Source organism: Dromiciops gliroides, chromosome 5 (assembly GCF_019393635.1).
Source record: "Dromiciops gliroides isolate mDroGli1 chromosome 5, mDroGli1.pri, whole genome shotgun sequence".
Lineage (NCBI taxonomy): Eukaryota > Metazoa > Chordata > Mammalia > Microbiotheria > Microbiotheriidae > Dromiciops > Dromiciops gliroides.
The window spans coordinates 7,142,878-7,158,450 of record NC_057865.1 but is presented as its reverse complement, the minus strand read 5'-3'; the positions used below and the strand labels follow the sequence as shown (position 1 = coordinate 7,158,450).

The window sequence follows — 15,573 nt, the reverse complement described above, 5'->3', positions numbered from 1 at the left end:
AATGAATCCCTAGTGAAGGCGGAATGAGACTTGGGGGACTGCATAAATGCAATGGGCTACCTACCATCTTTCCTCAATCCATCACTGAAGCTGTGCTCATAAAATTGTATTTCATGTATATCCCTTCTCCTCATCCATTAAAGGGGAGTCCATGTGGGGGCAATGGAAGCATCAGTGCCTTTGGAATCAGGGGAGGGGAGCTTGGGAAATCTGGATCTGCTTCTCTCTGGCCCTTCCTTTCCTTATCTGTTGAATGAGGGGGATGGGCCAGATGGCCTGCCAACACCCCACCAGCTCTCTTCGTATGATCCTAGGAGAGGCTTGCTCTGTAACAATAATGATGATCAAGATGATTGATGATGACAGAGAGAACATCGCCTATAGCACTCTGTTTGGCAAAACATTATATGTCTGTTAACTCATTACATTCTCACAGCAACCCTGGGGATTAGGTGCTATGATAATCTGAATTTTATAGATGGGGAAACTGAGGTTCAAAGAGGGTAAGAGAATTGCCCAGGGTCACACAGCTGGCAAGTGTCTGTGGCAGGATTCAAACTCAGGTCTTTCTGACTCAGGTGCTGCACCCCACCCACTGAGGTCTCTTCCATCTTTCTAATCTTCTCTGTGTGACCTCAACCAAGTCATTTCACTTCTGTGGACCTGAGTTTCCTATCTGCAAAATGAGGGTGTTGGACTGGTTGTTTGTTCTTTCCCATTCTGGATGCAAACTCCTAAGTGCTTGTGAGAATTTCGGCATGCCCTGGTGGGTGTTTGTCCAGCAGGATCCCTGCCAAGGGCCACACCCCAGCCTAAGGCAGGGCCCATAAATACTCCGGAAAGCTGCATTTTTATCATTGTAATCATCATCTCATATTTCTATTCTGCTCCCACTGAGATGAATCTCTGGGTACATTTACATATTGAATTGCTAAGTTAGAACTAATGATAGGATCAATTAGGCCACATACTGAGCATTGCAGTTTGGAATGACTTTGAGAAAAAGCAGGAGGGTCAAAAAAAAAAAAAAAAAGAGGCAGCTGAGCTACCAGCACGCAGGTCCACAGCCATTTTGTGATTGTGCTAACTGCACACACACACACACACACACACACACACACACACACGCACGCACGCACACACACACACACACACACACACACACACACAAAGGATGCTGGTAAAGGCCGATCCTCTGGGCTTCTGGAAGGAGGCTGTTTTCTCAGGGTGAAGAGGGAGACCCGTTTTGAGCAGAGATTGGATGAGCAGAAAGGATCTAAGCTGGCACAGAGAATCATTCAGGGCCGTGCTTTGGTCAGATATCAAAGAGCCATTATGGTATGAGTTTGTGGAGAATCCCTGGGCCTTTGGGGAGGGCTGAGGGTGGGGGGGCTTTCATTCCTTTTCAGCATCCTCAGCTGGGGGGCCATTGGCCGGCTCTCGGGCCGCTCCAATGCCCCTGGCTCTGCTCACTGATGTGTGCTGCAGAATTGTGTAGCTACTTTTTTTTTCCTCTCTCCTACAGCTCCATAATAAATGTGCCTCCCACCTCAAACCTGAGTGCGACTGTGGAGTCTTGAGGGACCATATCTTACCACCCACAGCAATCTGCCCAGTGGTGCTGGTGAGTGCTTACTTTTTCCTCCTCCTCTAGTTCGGGCTGCCCTGGCTGGCTGTCCAGACTTCATAGAGAAGATGCTTATGGATCAAGGTAGAAAACCGGAGGTCGGCGCTGTCCGGGATCCAGAGAAGGGGGCGGAGGGCGAAGCCCACCCTGCAGGCCATCGCTTTTCCTTTCATTTGATCCCGACCCTTGGAATAGGTCATGCAATGGCGGAAGCTGAGTCAGGTTTGATGCCTTACCAGAAATGTGTCAGGCAGCACTCCGGTGCACTGTAAATCTTTGACAGACCCGGCTTCCGAGAAGCATGAAGCGAGCCTTCTGGGCAGTCTGGCAGGGGCTGCAGATTGTCTCCCCCCAAGCAAGGCCGAGGTCTCCGCTCCAAGTCAGAGGTTGCTCAGATGGTGGCATGGGCTTGGGAGGGAGTGAGGCAGTGCCCTTGTGGATGGGTTCTTTTCGGGAGAATAGGGTAGTAAATTTTCACTGATAGCAAAACAATGACTGTGGTCAGTGGAGATGAAAGGGCAATTGGGCAGAGAGGCCAGGTCAGCCAGAAAGGAGCGAGCCATTTGCCTAGAATAGAGAAAGGAAGGCAGAGCCAATATCCAGCTTGGGTACACAGGGGCAGAATTCTCCTCTTAATCTATGTGGATATTATGTCTGAAATCTAGTTCTCATATTAGAAATCTCCCCATAGGACAAGCCCCACAAACTGAATCAGATGACCTGCATGGTCCAGAGCCAGCAAAGGTGAGGGACGGTAGGCCGTACCTCAGTGCAGCACCAGACCTAGAGCCAGTGAGTGGCATCTGGGAGAGGCACACCCCTCTTTTTGTTAGGGATGTCAAGCCGTGGGCTGCCAGGCAATGGAAGTTTGTCTCCCTTGGACTGCACCACACCTCCTTTACCAGAGCTGCCTGAGCATCTTGGGAGAAGCAGGATTCTTCTCCAGAGACTAGGGGTGGCCCAGCCTCCAGCCTCCAGGGTTTTTATAGGCCTTGATTGAGTCTGAAAGTCAGCTATGTATGGACTAAGAGGGGTTTCTTGTCATCACCTGTTCTCTGTCAGTAATCTTGAAATGTGTTTCCTCCTAATGTTTTCCTATTCCCCATGGTTATGCCATTGTAGAGAATACCTATTAAAAAAAGTCTTTCTCTCTGGAATATTCACAGCTTTTAGATGTGTGAGAAAAGTCATCATGTCTTTGTGTCTGTTACTTATACTTCAGCTTAAAATCCTATCTCTCTGTTATAGACATAGTTTTATAGAGAGAGATATGGATCATTGTGCGTGTGCATATATGTATGTAGGCATAGATGGGTATATGTGTGCATAAGTACACATATTTATGTGTGTGAATATGTACAGGTACAATTATAATTTGTAAAGGAAATATTGCATCTAGGTGGCATAGTCGGTAGCGTGAGCTCTGGATTGGCACGGAGAAGACATGGGCTTGATCCTTGCCTCAGATCCTGAAGAGCTGTGTGACCCTGGACAAGTCACTCAAGATCTCTGTGATTCAATCTCCTCTTCTGCAAAATGGGGTTTAGAGTCAGGGGTCTCTAAGATCCCTTCCCAGTCGCAGTCTCTGATCTGGTTCTCGCCTGAAACTTGCCAGGACTTTCTGGTGAGAGTGAGGAGCCCTCCCTTCCGGTCTTACCCTTTCCTTCAAGTTCTCTCTTGGCCTAGAAATGCTTTGACAAATGCTGCTAACCCAAAGAAAAGCATGTGAAACAGCCACTTTAAAAAATAAAAAACAAGCAAGTTTTTCAGAGAATGATTTGCATTGTGATGGAAGATCTGCCCTATCATCCCAGATGCACACCACTGCTCAGCACCTTTTCTGCCTTCATTTCTCCAGTCTCCAGGCCATTTTTTGCCTCTGCAGTCCCCCTGACTTTCTTCCTTTTATTCTGGGGTTCATTTTGCTGCTTTCTTGGCATCCAAATACCTTCTCCCACAGTTCATGCCTTGCAAACCTGTGCCTTGGCTTATTTTTCTTTGCATAGTTGAGGAGATCACCAATCACGCCAAAGCCTGCGGTTTGGGGAATCCAAAGACAAAAATGACATCTGGATCCACCTTATCATCTTGGTCAGTGTTTCTGAAATTTCGGCTTTGGCACTGTGGCACTCCCAGGATGATGGACATCTATGACCATCTTTTTACATTGAGGAAGTCTCTTTGTATAGGCCTTCCTGGCTGTACTGTTTACCACTGTGCCCTTCGGGACAAGAAACATCAAAGAGGAAATAAAGAACATCTTCACACCTTTTTTCTTGAATAAAATAGCGAAAACTGATTAAGTCATCATTTGTTAGTACTATCAACATCATAAAAAATAGTGTTCAGTTAGAAAGAAATATGATGTGTTGAAGAACTTGCACCTTCTGCAACAGATGCTAGTTCAAGTGTTCTTAACCCAGAATCCAAGATTTTAAAAAAAATCTTTTGATAACTGCATTCATTTCCTTATATTTGGTTTCCTTTGTAGTCCTTGATGTTCATCTAAGGGAAGGTCCTTTGGCTTCCCCAAACTGCCAAAGGGCTTCAGAACAGCAATGTGGAAGAATCCCTGTCCTAGTTGAAAAGGTATTTCACAGAATCAGCACAGAGGGGGAGGACACTTATTGACCAATAGTCTGGGACATACCTGACTGAGGAGTAAGGACCATCTCTCCAATATGTCTGAGCACTGGCCATTCAACTTTGCCTTCAGGCCCTTCACACTTTCTGTCCACTCTCTGTTCTTTCCCAGGTTATTACCCCTGCTTTCTCTGTGTTCCCTCCATTCCCCATCTTGACCTCATTGGACTGGGGAACCAGATCAACTCTACACTGTCCCTTTCTCTGGAATCCTTTGATGCCTTATCTTCTAATAGATCACACCCTTCCTAACAGGATCCTCACTGAATGCACCCACCACTTAACCCTTACTCATGTGCTGCTGAATGAAGCTGGAGAAAACCCCAAAAACATGCTGGTTGTGTCCACAATGCATTTATGTTGTTTAAAACAAATGGGTTTTCCTGGTGCAAGAGAATCTTTTTACACCTGCTTAGTCAAGTCATTATCTCTTTCAGATAATCAATAAAAGTGTAGTTAAGTGTTTAGCACAGTGCCTGGCACATAGTAGGTACTTAATGAATGATTGTTTCTTTTCCATTTCCTTCCTAATTACCACAAAAGGTTTTCCAAACTTTTTATTGCTCTTCTAACTGTGGTTCTTCCTATTCTCATCCACTCAGCTGAAAACCTTGCCTCATATGTCAAAATTCAAGTAATTTCCTGAGAGTTCTCTCTTCTCTTTTCCTATTAAACTTCTATCACCCAAATACCTTTCCCTACTGTTCCCACCGCCATCTCCTGTGAAGAGATGGCCTTTCTTCTGAAATCTACATCTTCTACATGAAGAAGTGGCCCATCCCATCCCATCCTCTCTGGTCATTTGGTCACTCTATTATCCCCACTCTCCCACTTGTCTTTGGTCTCTCCTAATATACTTTTCATCTCTAGTTCCTCAATCTATAGACTTGTCTCCCCTCATGCTTCTTGTTCTCTCTGCAACCTTTGACAGGGATTATCACCCTCTTCTGTTTGATTCATTCTGCTTTCTAGGATTCCATAAGACCACTCTTTCCTTGTTCTCTTCTTACCTGCCTGTCCCCTCGTTCTCGGTGTCCTTTCTTTGACCATCATCCTGATTACACCCAAGGTGCTGGGTTCTCTTCTCCTCCCACTAATTTCTTGGTGGTCTCTTCAGAATTCATGGATTCAGTTATCATGATTTTGCAGATACTTATATCTATTTATCCAAACCTATCTTCTTTAATAACCTCCAACCTTGTATCTCCATCTTCTCATTAGACATATCAAACTATATGTTCCAGAGACATAAGCTCTATATTTCCAAAACCACACTGATTATCTTTTCCCCCAAACTACCTCTGTTCCTAATGTCTCTATTACTGTCAAGGCTACCAACATCTCCTCAGTGATCCAGAACCTCAAGCTAGGGATCATCCTTGATTCCTTACTTCTTCTTACCTCCCTCCATATCTAATCAGTTACCAAGTCCTGTTGATTCCACCTTCCTGCTGTAGAAAGAGAGAAAGACAGACAGACAGACAGACAGGGAAACTGGGAAGTCCCTTTGGGCAAAGAAAGCATCCTTTATGAAGAGAAACAAAAGGTGGGGTCTACAGTCCACCCATTACAGTCTGAGACCCTGAGATACAGAATTCAGAGTTATTTATAGTTTTCTTGGTCCCTGTCTAGTAGGAAAAATATGCTATTATGTAAATTGGTTCTTCTAGTAGGTTATTACTAAATGGGAAGTCCCTTTTGGTCACAATCAGGGTAAACAACTACATTTTTTTTTTTGCAGTCAGTAAGGCTTAAGTGACTTGCCCAGGGTCACACAGCTAGTAAGTGTCAAGTGTCTGAGGCCAGATTTGAACTCAGGTCCTCCTGAATCCAGGGCTGGTGCTTTATCCATTGTGCCACCTAGCTGCCCCAACAATTACATTTTAATATAAAGATGATTAATATAGTCAAGAAGATTAATACAGTCACATACTTATAATTCTTAAGGTTATATTATTATCCTTCATATAGTGATTATAGTCATACTCCTTATAATGATTAGTACTATATTCCTCATAATTAATACCGTTATTTCTTAGTTTGACCAACACAGAAATTTGTAGTTATTGTTATCTCATTAACAATTTGAGGCAATGTAATACTAGAAGAAATGATCCCTTTGGCAAGATGGGATACATCATTATAATTAGCATAAGTTTTGTATGCAATTTAATACCATGACTCAGTATAGTTTTATGTAGAATAGTGTGTTTCTATAGTTGTCATTTCAATCCAACAGAGAAAATAAAAAATAATCCTTGTATCCTCCCCATCAGAGCAAGTCATTTAGTCAATACTGAAGTACTTGAAACTTTGTTCAGCTGGTAGCATGGACAATGGAGGCAGAGAGAGTCTCATTGATGACAGTGCCATTCAGGTCCCTTGCTTTGGCACTTATTCTGCTACAGCCTTAGAATAACCTGATTCACTTACCCAGTTGGGATGAATTATGGGAGGAGGCCTTTGTTAGAGATTTCTGTCTCCATACCCATCTTGCAGGATGACTGTGAGGATCAAAGGAGATGAGATAGTATGTTTTAAAATCTTCAAGCATTCTAAATTAGTGCTTGCTGGTATTATCTCCATCTCTGTTCATTTAGATCTATCTGTATATCCATATGTCTACCTAGAGTTCTCTTTGTATATATCCATTACCTCATATAGCCCTGCCTCTTATCTTTACCTCATATTGAATGCAGCATTATATAATAACCCCAAGTTAACTTCCTGAATATAAGGGAATCATACTGTATTCAAAATGGGAGATGACTTAAAGATCATTGAGTCTCCCCAACCCCAGCTACTTTTATTTGACAAATAGGAAACAGAGGGCCAGACAGAGAAAGTCTTCTCCAAAAGCACCCGGGGAGAATTTGAAAATCACATGCATTTATGAGGCTAGTCAACTCAAAGTACATCTGAATTTTCTGAAGATTTGAGGAGAAAAATCATGGTCTGAGTGTACTGTCAAGATTGGCCTAAATGGAGGCTTCTTGGACCTCATCTCTGCCCAAGAAATGGGAAAAAAATCTGGTAGCACACCTCTCTGGCAGCTTTCAAACTCTAGGTCCATACTGGACCTGTTGGCACAAAGTTCTCACCAGTACCAGATACAGCATCTTTCCTATATCCACATGTACTCTGCACCCAAGCATCATGGTCTGCTGAAAAGCACAAGTGTGAGTTTATGTAGGTGCTTTTGTTCTCCTTCAATGCAGTTATATTTTTATCACAAACTTCCAGCTCATCCCCTTCTATATCCTAGAATTTCCCCACACTCGGGACTCTTCTTTTTTTTAATTGGTCAACAAGAATTTATTCGGCACCTACTATATGTCATGCACTTACTATACTAAGTGCTGGGGATATACACACTATATAGACAAAGAGTGAAACAGTGCTTACTCTCAAGGAACTTACATTCTAATCAGGAAGACAAGGACATATTTAAATTTATATATGAATAAATATAAAGAGAATACATTTAAATAAATACAAAGCTGTGTGTTACAAGATGGTTGAGAGGAAGAATATTAGCAACTGAGAGTTATCAGGAAAATCTGGGTTCATAACTCTCCTCAGACTTACTAAGTGTAGAGATTCTAGTCATTTAACCTCTCTGAGTCTCAGTTTCCTTATCTGGAAAATGGGGAAAGTTGTTGAGTACTGTGTAAAAACTTAAAGCACTATGAAAATACAAGCTTTCTTGTTGTTCAGTTGTTTCTAACTCTTCTTGACTCCGTTTGGGGTTCTCTTGGCAAAGATACGGGAGGGATTTTCCATTTCCTTCTCCAGATCATTTTATAGATGAAGAAATAGAGGCAAACAAGGTGAAAAGACTTGCCCAGGGTCACACAGCTAGTAAGTGTCAGGACCCTTCTTAGCTGCATAGAATGTTCCACAGAGAGAAGGGAATGTTGAAGCAGATGACATTTATGTGCATTTATATATTTCTTTCAGCTTTGTGGAATGGTCTCCCTGCATTATTTAACTGGCTCTTCACACTGCTCCTTTGAGGAAGGCACTCTTGTCATCACCACATTACAGATATGAAAACAGAGACTCCAGGAGATAATGAAGTGATTGCCCAGGACCACTAAGATAAGAGAAGGTGTCTCAGGCAGCAGCAAGCTGAGGCCTTGCTGACTGTCACTAAAAAATCACCGACCACTGTAATGCAGCGTCCCTTTCTTTATTTTAACAAGATTCTCTTTTCTTCTCTCCCTTTGCCAGCCTAGGCAGGACAGGTACACTCAGGTGATTGTCCTCATCATTCACATGCCTTTCCATCCTATGTCACTTTTTTTTTTCCCTTGGGGAGTATGCTTGAGCACACTGTAAGGACTCTGTTAATGTTTCATCAATGTCACCACTTACTATTCATTTATTTAATATTCATTATAGATCAATTAATAATTGTCATCATTGTAATGAAATGCAAAAAAGTGTCCCAACTGCTCTACACTCTGCAAATCTAACTCACAGGCTCCATTCAGAGACTCCCTTCTTACAAATTGCAAGGACAGGCTATTTTTTGATAGAAATTTATATTTTTTTAGAAATTCTAATGACTCTGGTCCTAAGGGATGATCAGGACTCTCTCAGATGATTACTTCTTCCCATTCCCATATCCCTTATTGTTCTGGAAATCCCATGCTGATCTAACTAGGATGGGCCTCTTGCCTTTTACAGTTCCCTCTTGCATGCCATCTTAATGTTAATGAGACTTTGGGGGCAAGGGAGAGTGGTGGAAAGGGGGAAGTAATGGGCTGGCCCCAGTTGTGCCAGGCTCTGAAGGATAGAAAATGCAAGATTCCATGGCAAAGTTGAACTTGACACCTAGGCATCGGGCATCTAGAACAGTTCCTTTTTGCTAGATAGGCTGACAACAGAGAGAAATGTCACATTTGTGAGGACTGGCTTTCACAGCGGACTGAATTAACTTTAACAGGAAGTAAAGTGTCTGCAACTTTTCACCCTCTTCCAACCCTGCTCAGTCTAGGATGAAGTTTTTGTTTTGGGGTTTTTTTTTTTTTGGATTTTTTGGTAATAGTATTTATTTGTTATTGTTGTTGTTAAATTTACAACCAATGTAGAAACAAGAACAGTCTGAGGTAGTTTGTTTTGACACCAAGCAATTCATTTACATGGATCAAATACCTACTGTGTTGTAGGTCTGCTGGGTCCTGCAGAATTTAGAGATAGAAAGGCAACAACTTATTCTCTCATGGAGCTAAGAGATCAGCAGTGAAATTATATTTTGCTAAAGATATGATAGACAGTGGGAGAAATTAAGTGATGCAAATGCATAGAACACAAAAAGACTCATGACATCGCATCTATATCTTAAAGAAAAAGTTAAATGAATTACAGGAGGAAATAAATAGTAAAACTAAAATAGGGGACCTCAATTTACACCTTTCAGACCTATATTAATATCCCCCCCAAAACAAAACAAGAAGGATTTTAGGAGAATTTTCATGAGAATAAAAAGGAATGGACATATTACCTCAGCATGCATGGTACCTTTGTAGTAACTGACAATTAATTAGAATACAAAACTTTCACAAACAATTGCAGAAGAGCTGAATGAATCTTTTATAGGCCATAATGAAATGAAATTATATACATAAAGAGCCAGTGAAGAAATGACTAAACATTAATTGGAGACTAAAAAAAACTATAAAGATTTGTTGGGTTACAAAATAAAATGTTGAAGCATTCAATCATTCCATTAAAGATAATGACAACAATGAGACAACATACCATATTTTGGGGGGATGTGAAAACAGTACTTAGGTGAACATTTATATCTATAAAAATTTTCATCAATAAAAGAGAGGGAATAAATTGATGAATTGGGCATGTAACTAAAAAAAAATAAAATAAAACAAAGAGGACAACAATTAAAAACCTCCAATAAAACAATAAAGTTTAAATCCCTAATGTTAAAGAAATTAACAAAAGAAAAAGCAAAAACACTTGATCTATAAATAATTCATTTTTATCACTTTTATATTTGTTTTCCCAAGACACGGTCAATTTTTTTTTGGTAGGGTTTCTATATTATTCTGGGAAATGCATATTTTATTTTGAAATCCCTATCTTCTCCAGTAGTCTATTAAGTTCCACATTTCTATGTTTCTCTTTCTCTTAGATTTATCCAAACTAAAAATGGTACATTAAAATCTCACTATTTTGTTACTCTCTATGTTTTTTGTGTATATATGGATGAGTTAATATTTTCTTTGTTAGTTTAGATGCTGCATTATTTAGAACATAGATGTTTAATATTGATGCTGATTTATTATGTAAGGTTCCTATCAACATGGTGTATTTTCATTGTTAATTTTGGGTTTGGTTTTGCTTTTTCTGTTATGATTACAAATCCTTATTTTTTTTAAATAACTTAATGCATGGCAATTTTTCCTCCAACTCCTCAAAAAAGTGAAAAAGCTCTCCGTTGGCTGTTCAGCCTTTCACAATCCTCCTTCTCCTAGACCTTTCTAGTCTTTTTATACTTTTCTCTCTCTCCCATAATAAGTAATTCAGTGACAGAGGGTACCTTGCTGTTGTTCACATGAGGAATTCTAGCTTTCAACCTTTATCCTTTCCCTCATCACCACCTTTTTCATTTCCCAGCTTCCTTCAGGCCCCAGCTAAAATTCTACCTTCTACAAGAAGTCTTTCCTGCCCTCCCCACCTCATCCAAATGCTAGTGCCTTCCCCATGTTAATCATTGCCAGTTTACCCTATAAATGTCTTGATTATACATAATTGTGTACACATCATCTCCTTCATTAAAAGACAAACTTCTTGAGGGCTGGAACTGTCTTTGTATATTCATAGCCTAATATAGTGCCTAGAACATAGTAGGGGCTTACGAAATTGTTGTGTACTGACTGACTGACCATCAGGGTTTCCGCATCTTTTCTATTTCAGTAACAGGAAACTTTCTTCAGTGTAAGGTTTCTGTTCACTTTTCCATTTATATCCCAAGAGCCTAACGCAGTGACTAACATGTGGTAAACAGGAAATATGTATTGATTGATGATAAAGACTGATATCATTAATTTAAAAGAAAGCTGATTGATCTCTTAGTAATTTGTCATCCTCAGCTCATTCTGAGGGTCATTACTTTTCCTTAGAATTTAGAATTTTTTTCCCACATTACATGTAAAAACAATTGTTGTTGATTTCTAAAACTTTGTGTTCCAAATTATCTTACTCCCTTCCTCTCCATTCCCCCCTTAAGAATACAAGCAATTCAATATAAGTTATACATGTGTAGTCATGGAAAACATCTCTACATTAGTCAGGTTGTGAAAGAAAACAGACCAAAAAAAAAAACCTTAAGAAAAAGGAATTTTAAAAATTATGCTTCAATCTATATTCAGACACCACCAATTCTTCCACTGTATATGGACTGAATTTTTCATAAGTCCTACAGAGTTGTCTCAGATAATTTTGTAACTGAAAATAACTAAGTCATTCATAGCCAATCATCATACGATATTGCTACTACTTTGTATACAGTACATCTCACTTTGCATCAGCTCATGTCAATCTTTCTAAGTTTCTCTGAGAGCAATCTGATCATCATTTCTTATAGCACAATAGTGTTCCATCATAATCTCATCCCATAATTTGTTCAGCCATTCCCCAATTGATGGGCATCTCTTCAAATTTTAATTCAACTTTTTGCCTTTTATCTCTTTTTGTACACCAACCTAATAGTGGTATTACTAGGTCAAAGAGTATACATATATAGTCCTTTGGCTGTGGTTCCAAACTGATCTACAGAATGTTGGAATCAGTTTACAACTACACCGAGAGTTTTAATGTGTGAGCTTTGTTACTCCTGAAGGTCACTTTTAGTACAGTCACCTTTGTAATTATCCTCTCTTTTATGCCTATGCTTCTATTTAGACATATGACTTTTAAATTTCAAGTTGCTCAAGGATGCATTAGTAAACTACCTTTTCTTGCACACCACAATTATTTCTCTCTATATATTCACAATTTCATTAGTGAGAATTGTCATTCCTCTTGACCCCTTCTCTGCAGGATTTTAGGCCCTAGAATCATCCTCATCATTTCTTTGAAACATAGTCTTGAATCAAGACTCTGTCTGGCATTCCTTCTTTTAAAGCAAAATGATCACCACCTCCCAAAGCGCCCATCCTCTCTACTTTAACAGCCTATTGTAGTGGTGATGGTTGTACTGTTGTTCAGTCTTGTCCAACTTTTCTTAACCCACTAGACCACAGCACACACACTAGGACATTCCATCCTCCTTCTCTTAACATATGTACAAGTTCATATTTATTGTTCTCTCCTATTTATCCATCTCAAATGCTGCCATCACTTTTCCTTTTTGCCTTTAATCTTTTCCCAAATCACGGTCTTCCAGGGAGTACCATCTTCTCATTATTTGGCGTAGGTGTTTAAGCTGCAGCTTCAGTGTTTGACCTTCTAGTGTGTAGTCTGAATTAATTTCTTTGAATATCAGCTGATTTGATCTCCCTGGTATCCAAAAGTCTGCTCTAGCAGAACAGTTCATAAACATCAATAGTTTGGCGCTCAGCTTTCATTAGAGTCCAATTCTCACAGCCATCCACTGCTACTAGAAGAGCCATACCTTTGCCTCAGTAGGACTTTGTCAGCACGGTGATGTCTCTGCTCTTCAGTCTGCTGCCCGGATTCTTCAGAGCTTTCCTTCCAAGCAGCCAGTGTCTTGGCCTTTGATGACTTCAGACACCATCTGCAGTGATCTTGGAGTCCAAGTGCAATACAGATCTTGACAGCAAAGGGCTTTCCTTTTGTCACCAGGCACATCTGCACCTGAACTTCATTTTGGCTTTTTCCCAGTTGCTTCATTCGCTGCTCGTAGTTGCCCTCTGCTCTTCTCCAGTAATGTGTTAAGGTTCATCAACTGAAGTCATCTCTTATATCCTTTAATACTCTTCGTGGGGTTTTCTTGGCAAAGATACTGGAGTAGTTGCCCATTTCCTTCTCTAGTGGATCACTATTTGTCAGAACTCTATAGTTTGACCTGTCCAACTTGGGTAACCCTGCACAACACAGCACATCATTTCCTTGGGCTATGCAAGCTCCTGTACCATGACAACATTGTGATCCAGGAAGAGCAAAATTACTTCACTATTATTGTGAGACTCAGATCCAGGATTTTCTTTTTCCATCATTGCTTCCTTTGCCTTTTGAAGAATGGCCTTTTCATTAAAATGATCTAAGAAATTATAAATGGGGGAGCTTTTAGCAGAGAACAAGAATTCTATCAGACTTAAGGATAATTGAAATCCTTGATTATTACTGTTAGGGTATTGTATCTATTGATTACCCTGTCCCATTTGTTAGCCAAGAGTACTTCTTTATTCTCTCAATCCAACAGAACTAGTTATAAGTTACAAAACTAGTTTTTAAAGAGACTTGCTGACCTCCTAGAGTCAAACGTATTTTAATTAGATGCAATAAGATAACTTTTTCTGATTGAGTGTGGAACTTGATCATATCCTGTATAGTCCATCTAAATGGAGGAGTTTGTTTAGAACTTAATAGGGAATTTGAAGGTTTAGCAGGAAAGGGGAAGGAGTAGGGAAATGATGATCTAATCTGGAAACAATCAGGGAAATAATTTTCCCTGGTAAAACCATCCAAGAGAGAAAGAGAAAGGAGTAATGAGCTGTGGAAGAGATAAGAGAGAGCTCTGGGCTCTAGAGATATCAGAGCAGAAGACTTGGGCAGATGCCGTCAGTCATTTCATGCCTCCTCCTGGACTGAGGGAAGAGCCAGAGAAATGTCTGCTCTTTTTCCACTTTCCCTTCCCAGGGCCACTGTATTAATGGACACTGTAACACGTTGCATCAACTGTAACATATACCATTGCCTTTGTGTTTTCCAGGAATTTTAACTTGCCTCAACTACAAAGATCCTAGTGGTTAGCTAGAGAGAAATAGAAATGTGAATTAAAGCAGAGAACTGAATCTCTCTGCATAAGAGTTAGGACTTTTTCTGACTAGGGGGCTCATAGCTATGGTGATTTTATGCTTAATGTTTCATTTAATATGAACTCCTTGAAGCAGCAGAGGAGGCTTGAAACAAGCTAATTATAGGCATAGGCTTTTGCATGGCTCTCTCATGTCTCAATACAAAGTCTGAGTTTCTCTCCTGAATTCTACTCTTTCTTTGTTATGATTGGGTGCCCAGCAGCATATTTACCCTGGTGAAGATCTTGTTTCAATCTGTTACCCAAATATTCTACCTCAGGTTTTCTTAACCTGGGATTTGTGGAAACCCAAGGGGTCTGCAGAGAGACTTCAGGAGATCTGTGAAGTTGGTGAGAAAAAATAGAGCTTTAATTTCACTTGAATTCACTTGAATTCACTTTTACTTCACTTCAATTTCTAATGAAATGTGGCACTTCCTTCAAAGATGGAAACAGGCGGCAAGATATGATTCTAAGGAAGGGTCTGTGGCCTTATTTAGACTTCCTGGTGGATTCTTGAGCAAACGGATAAACAAATAAACCCACAAAACACACTAAGAACTCTTCCTCATGGCTCTTCCTTCTCCTGCATATGGCCCTGGCTTCTTTTTGCCTATTGAACAGAACTAACTCTGGGGATGAAGGGGAATTTGGAATTTGATCTCCCAAGACATAAGATTGTGTAAGAGCCACAGTCTTGTCTTTTCAGAAGGAGGCAAAAATTCCATTTATTTTGTAATATGTCCACATTATGTATTTTAAATAAGGAATATGATACATTACTTAAATAGCTAGAAATACCTACATTGTGCTAAAAAGCATCTATTCCTTGGCATCTGTACTTCAAGCCCAGCAGGCTGGGCCTATTTAGAGCCCGTTAGATAATGAATGCTTGAACGGGTTGATTTTTGTGAAGTCTAATAAGAGTAAGGATGGATTTTTAAAAAAGGGATTACAATGGGGAACCTTTCCTCCCCTCCTTTAACCCCAGACCTTTCTGAAATGGACAGGGAATAACAGTAACTCTCATTCACATAAAGTATTAAGTTTTGTTTTTTTATAAAGCACTTTCTTGACAATGATTTTGTGAGGCTATCTGCACCCATAGGATGATTTACATTTTGGTGATGTGGAAATCGTGGCTTAGAGAGGTTTTGTTTCGATCTGCCTACATTTCTCTACCTAGTAAGTGTCCAAGATGGGATTTTAATCCAATTTGCCTGATTCCATGTCTAGAAAAGAAATATTCCACTCTTTTCACTGGCCAAATTGCCACAAAATGAGACCTGCATGTCTT

General features: G+C 40.2%; 1 protein-coding gene across 6 annotated transcripts in view; it reads left to right on the top strand.

Moving 5' to 3' along the window:
- The window catches only part of DGKB (diacylglycerol kinase beta), a 692,138-nt gene that overhangs the window by 266,645 nt on the left and 409,920 nt on the right, over positions 1-15,573 (top strand). For all 6 annotated transcript variants that reach the window (XM_043968094.1, XM_043968091.1, XM_043968093.1 and 3 more), the window contains one exon: positions 1,526-1,624. In XM_043968094.1, coding sequence (XP_043824029.1) covers positions 1,526-1,624 — 99 coding nt within the window. The remainder of the gene's footprint in view (positions 1-1,525; positions 1,625-15,573) is intronic.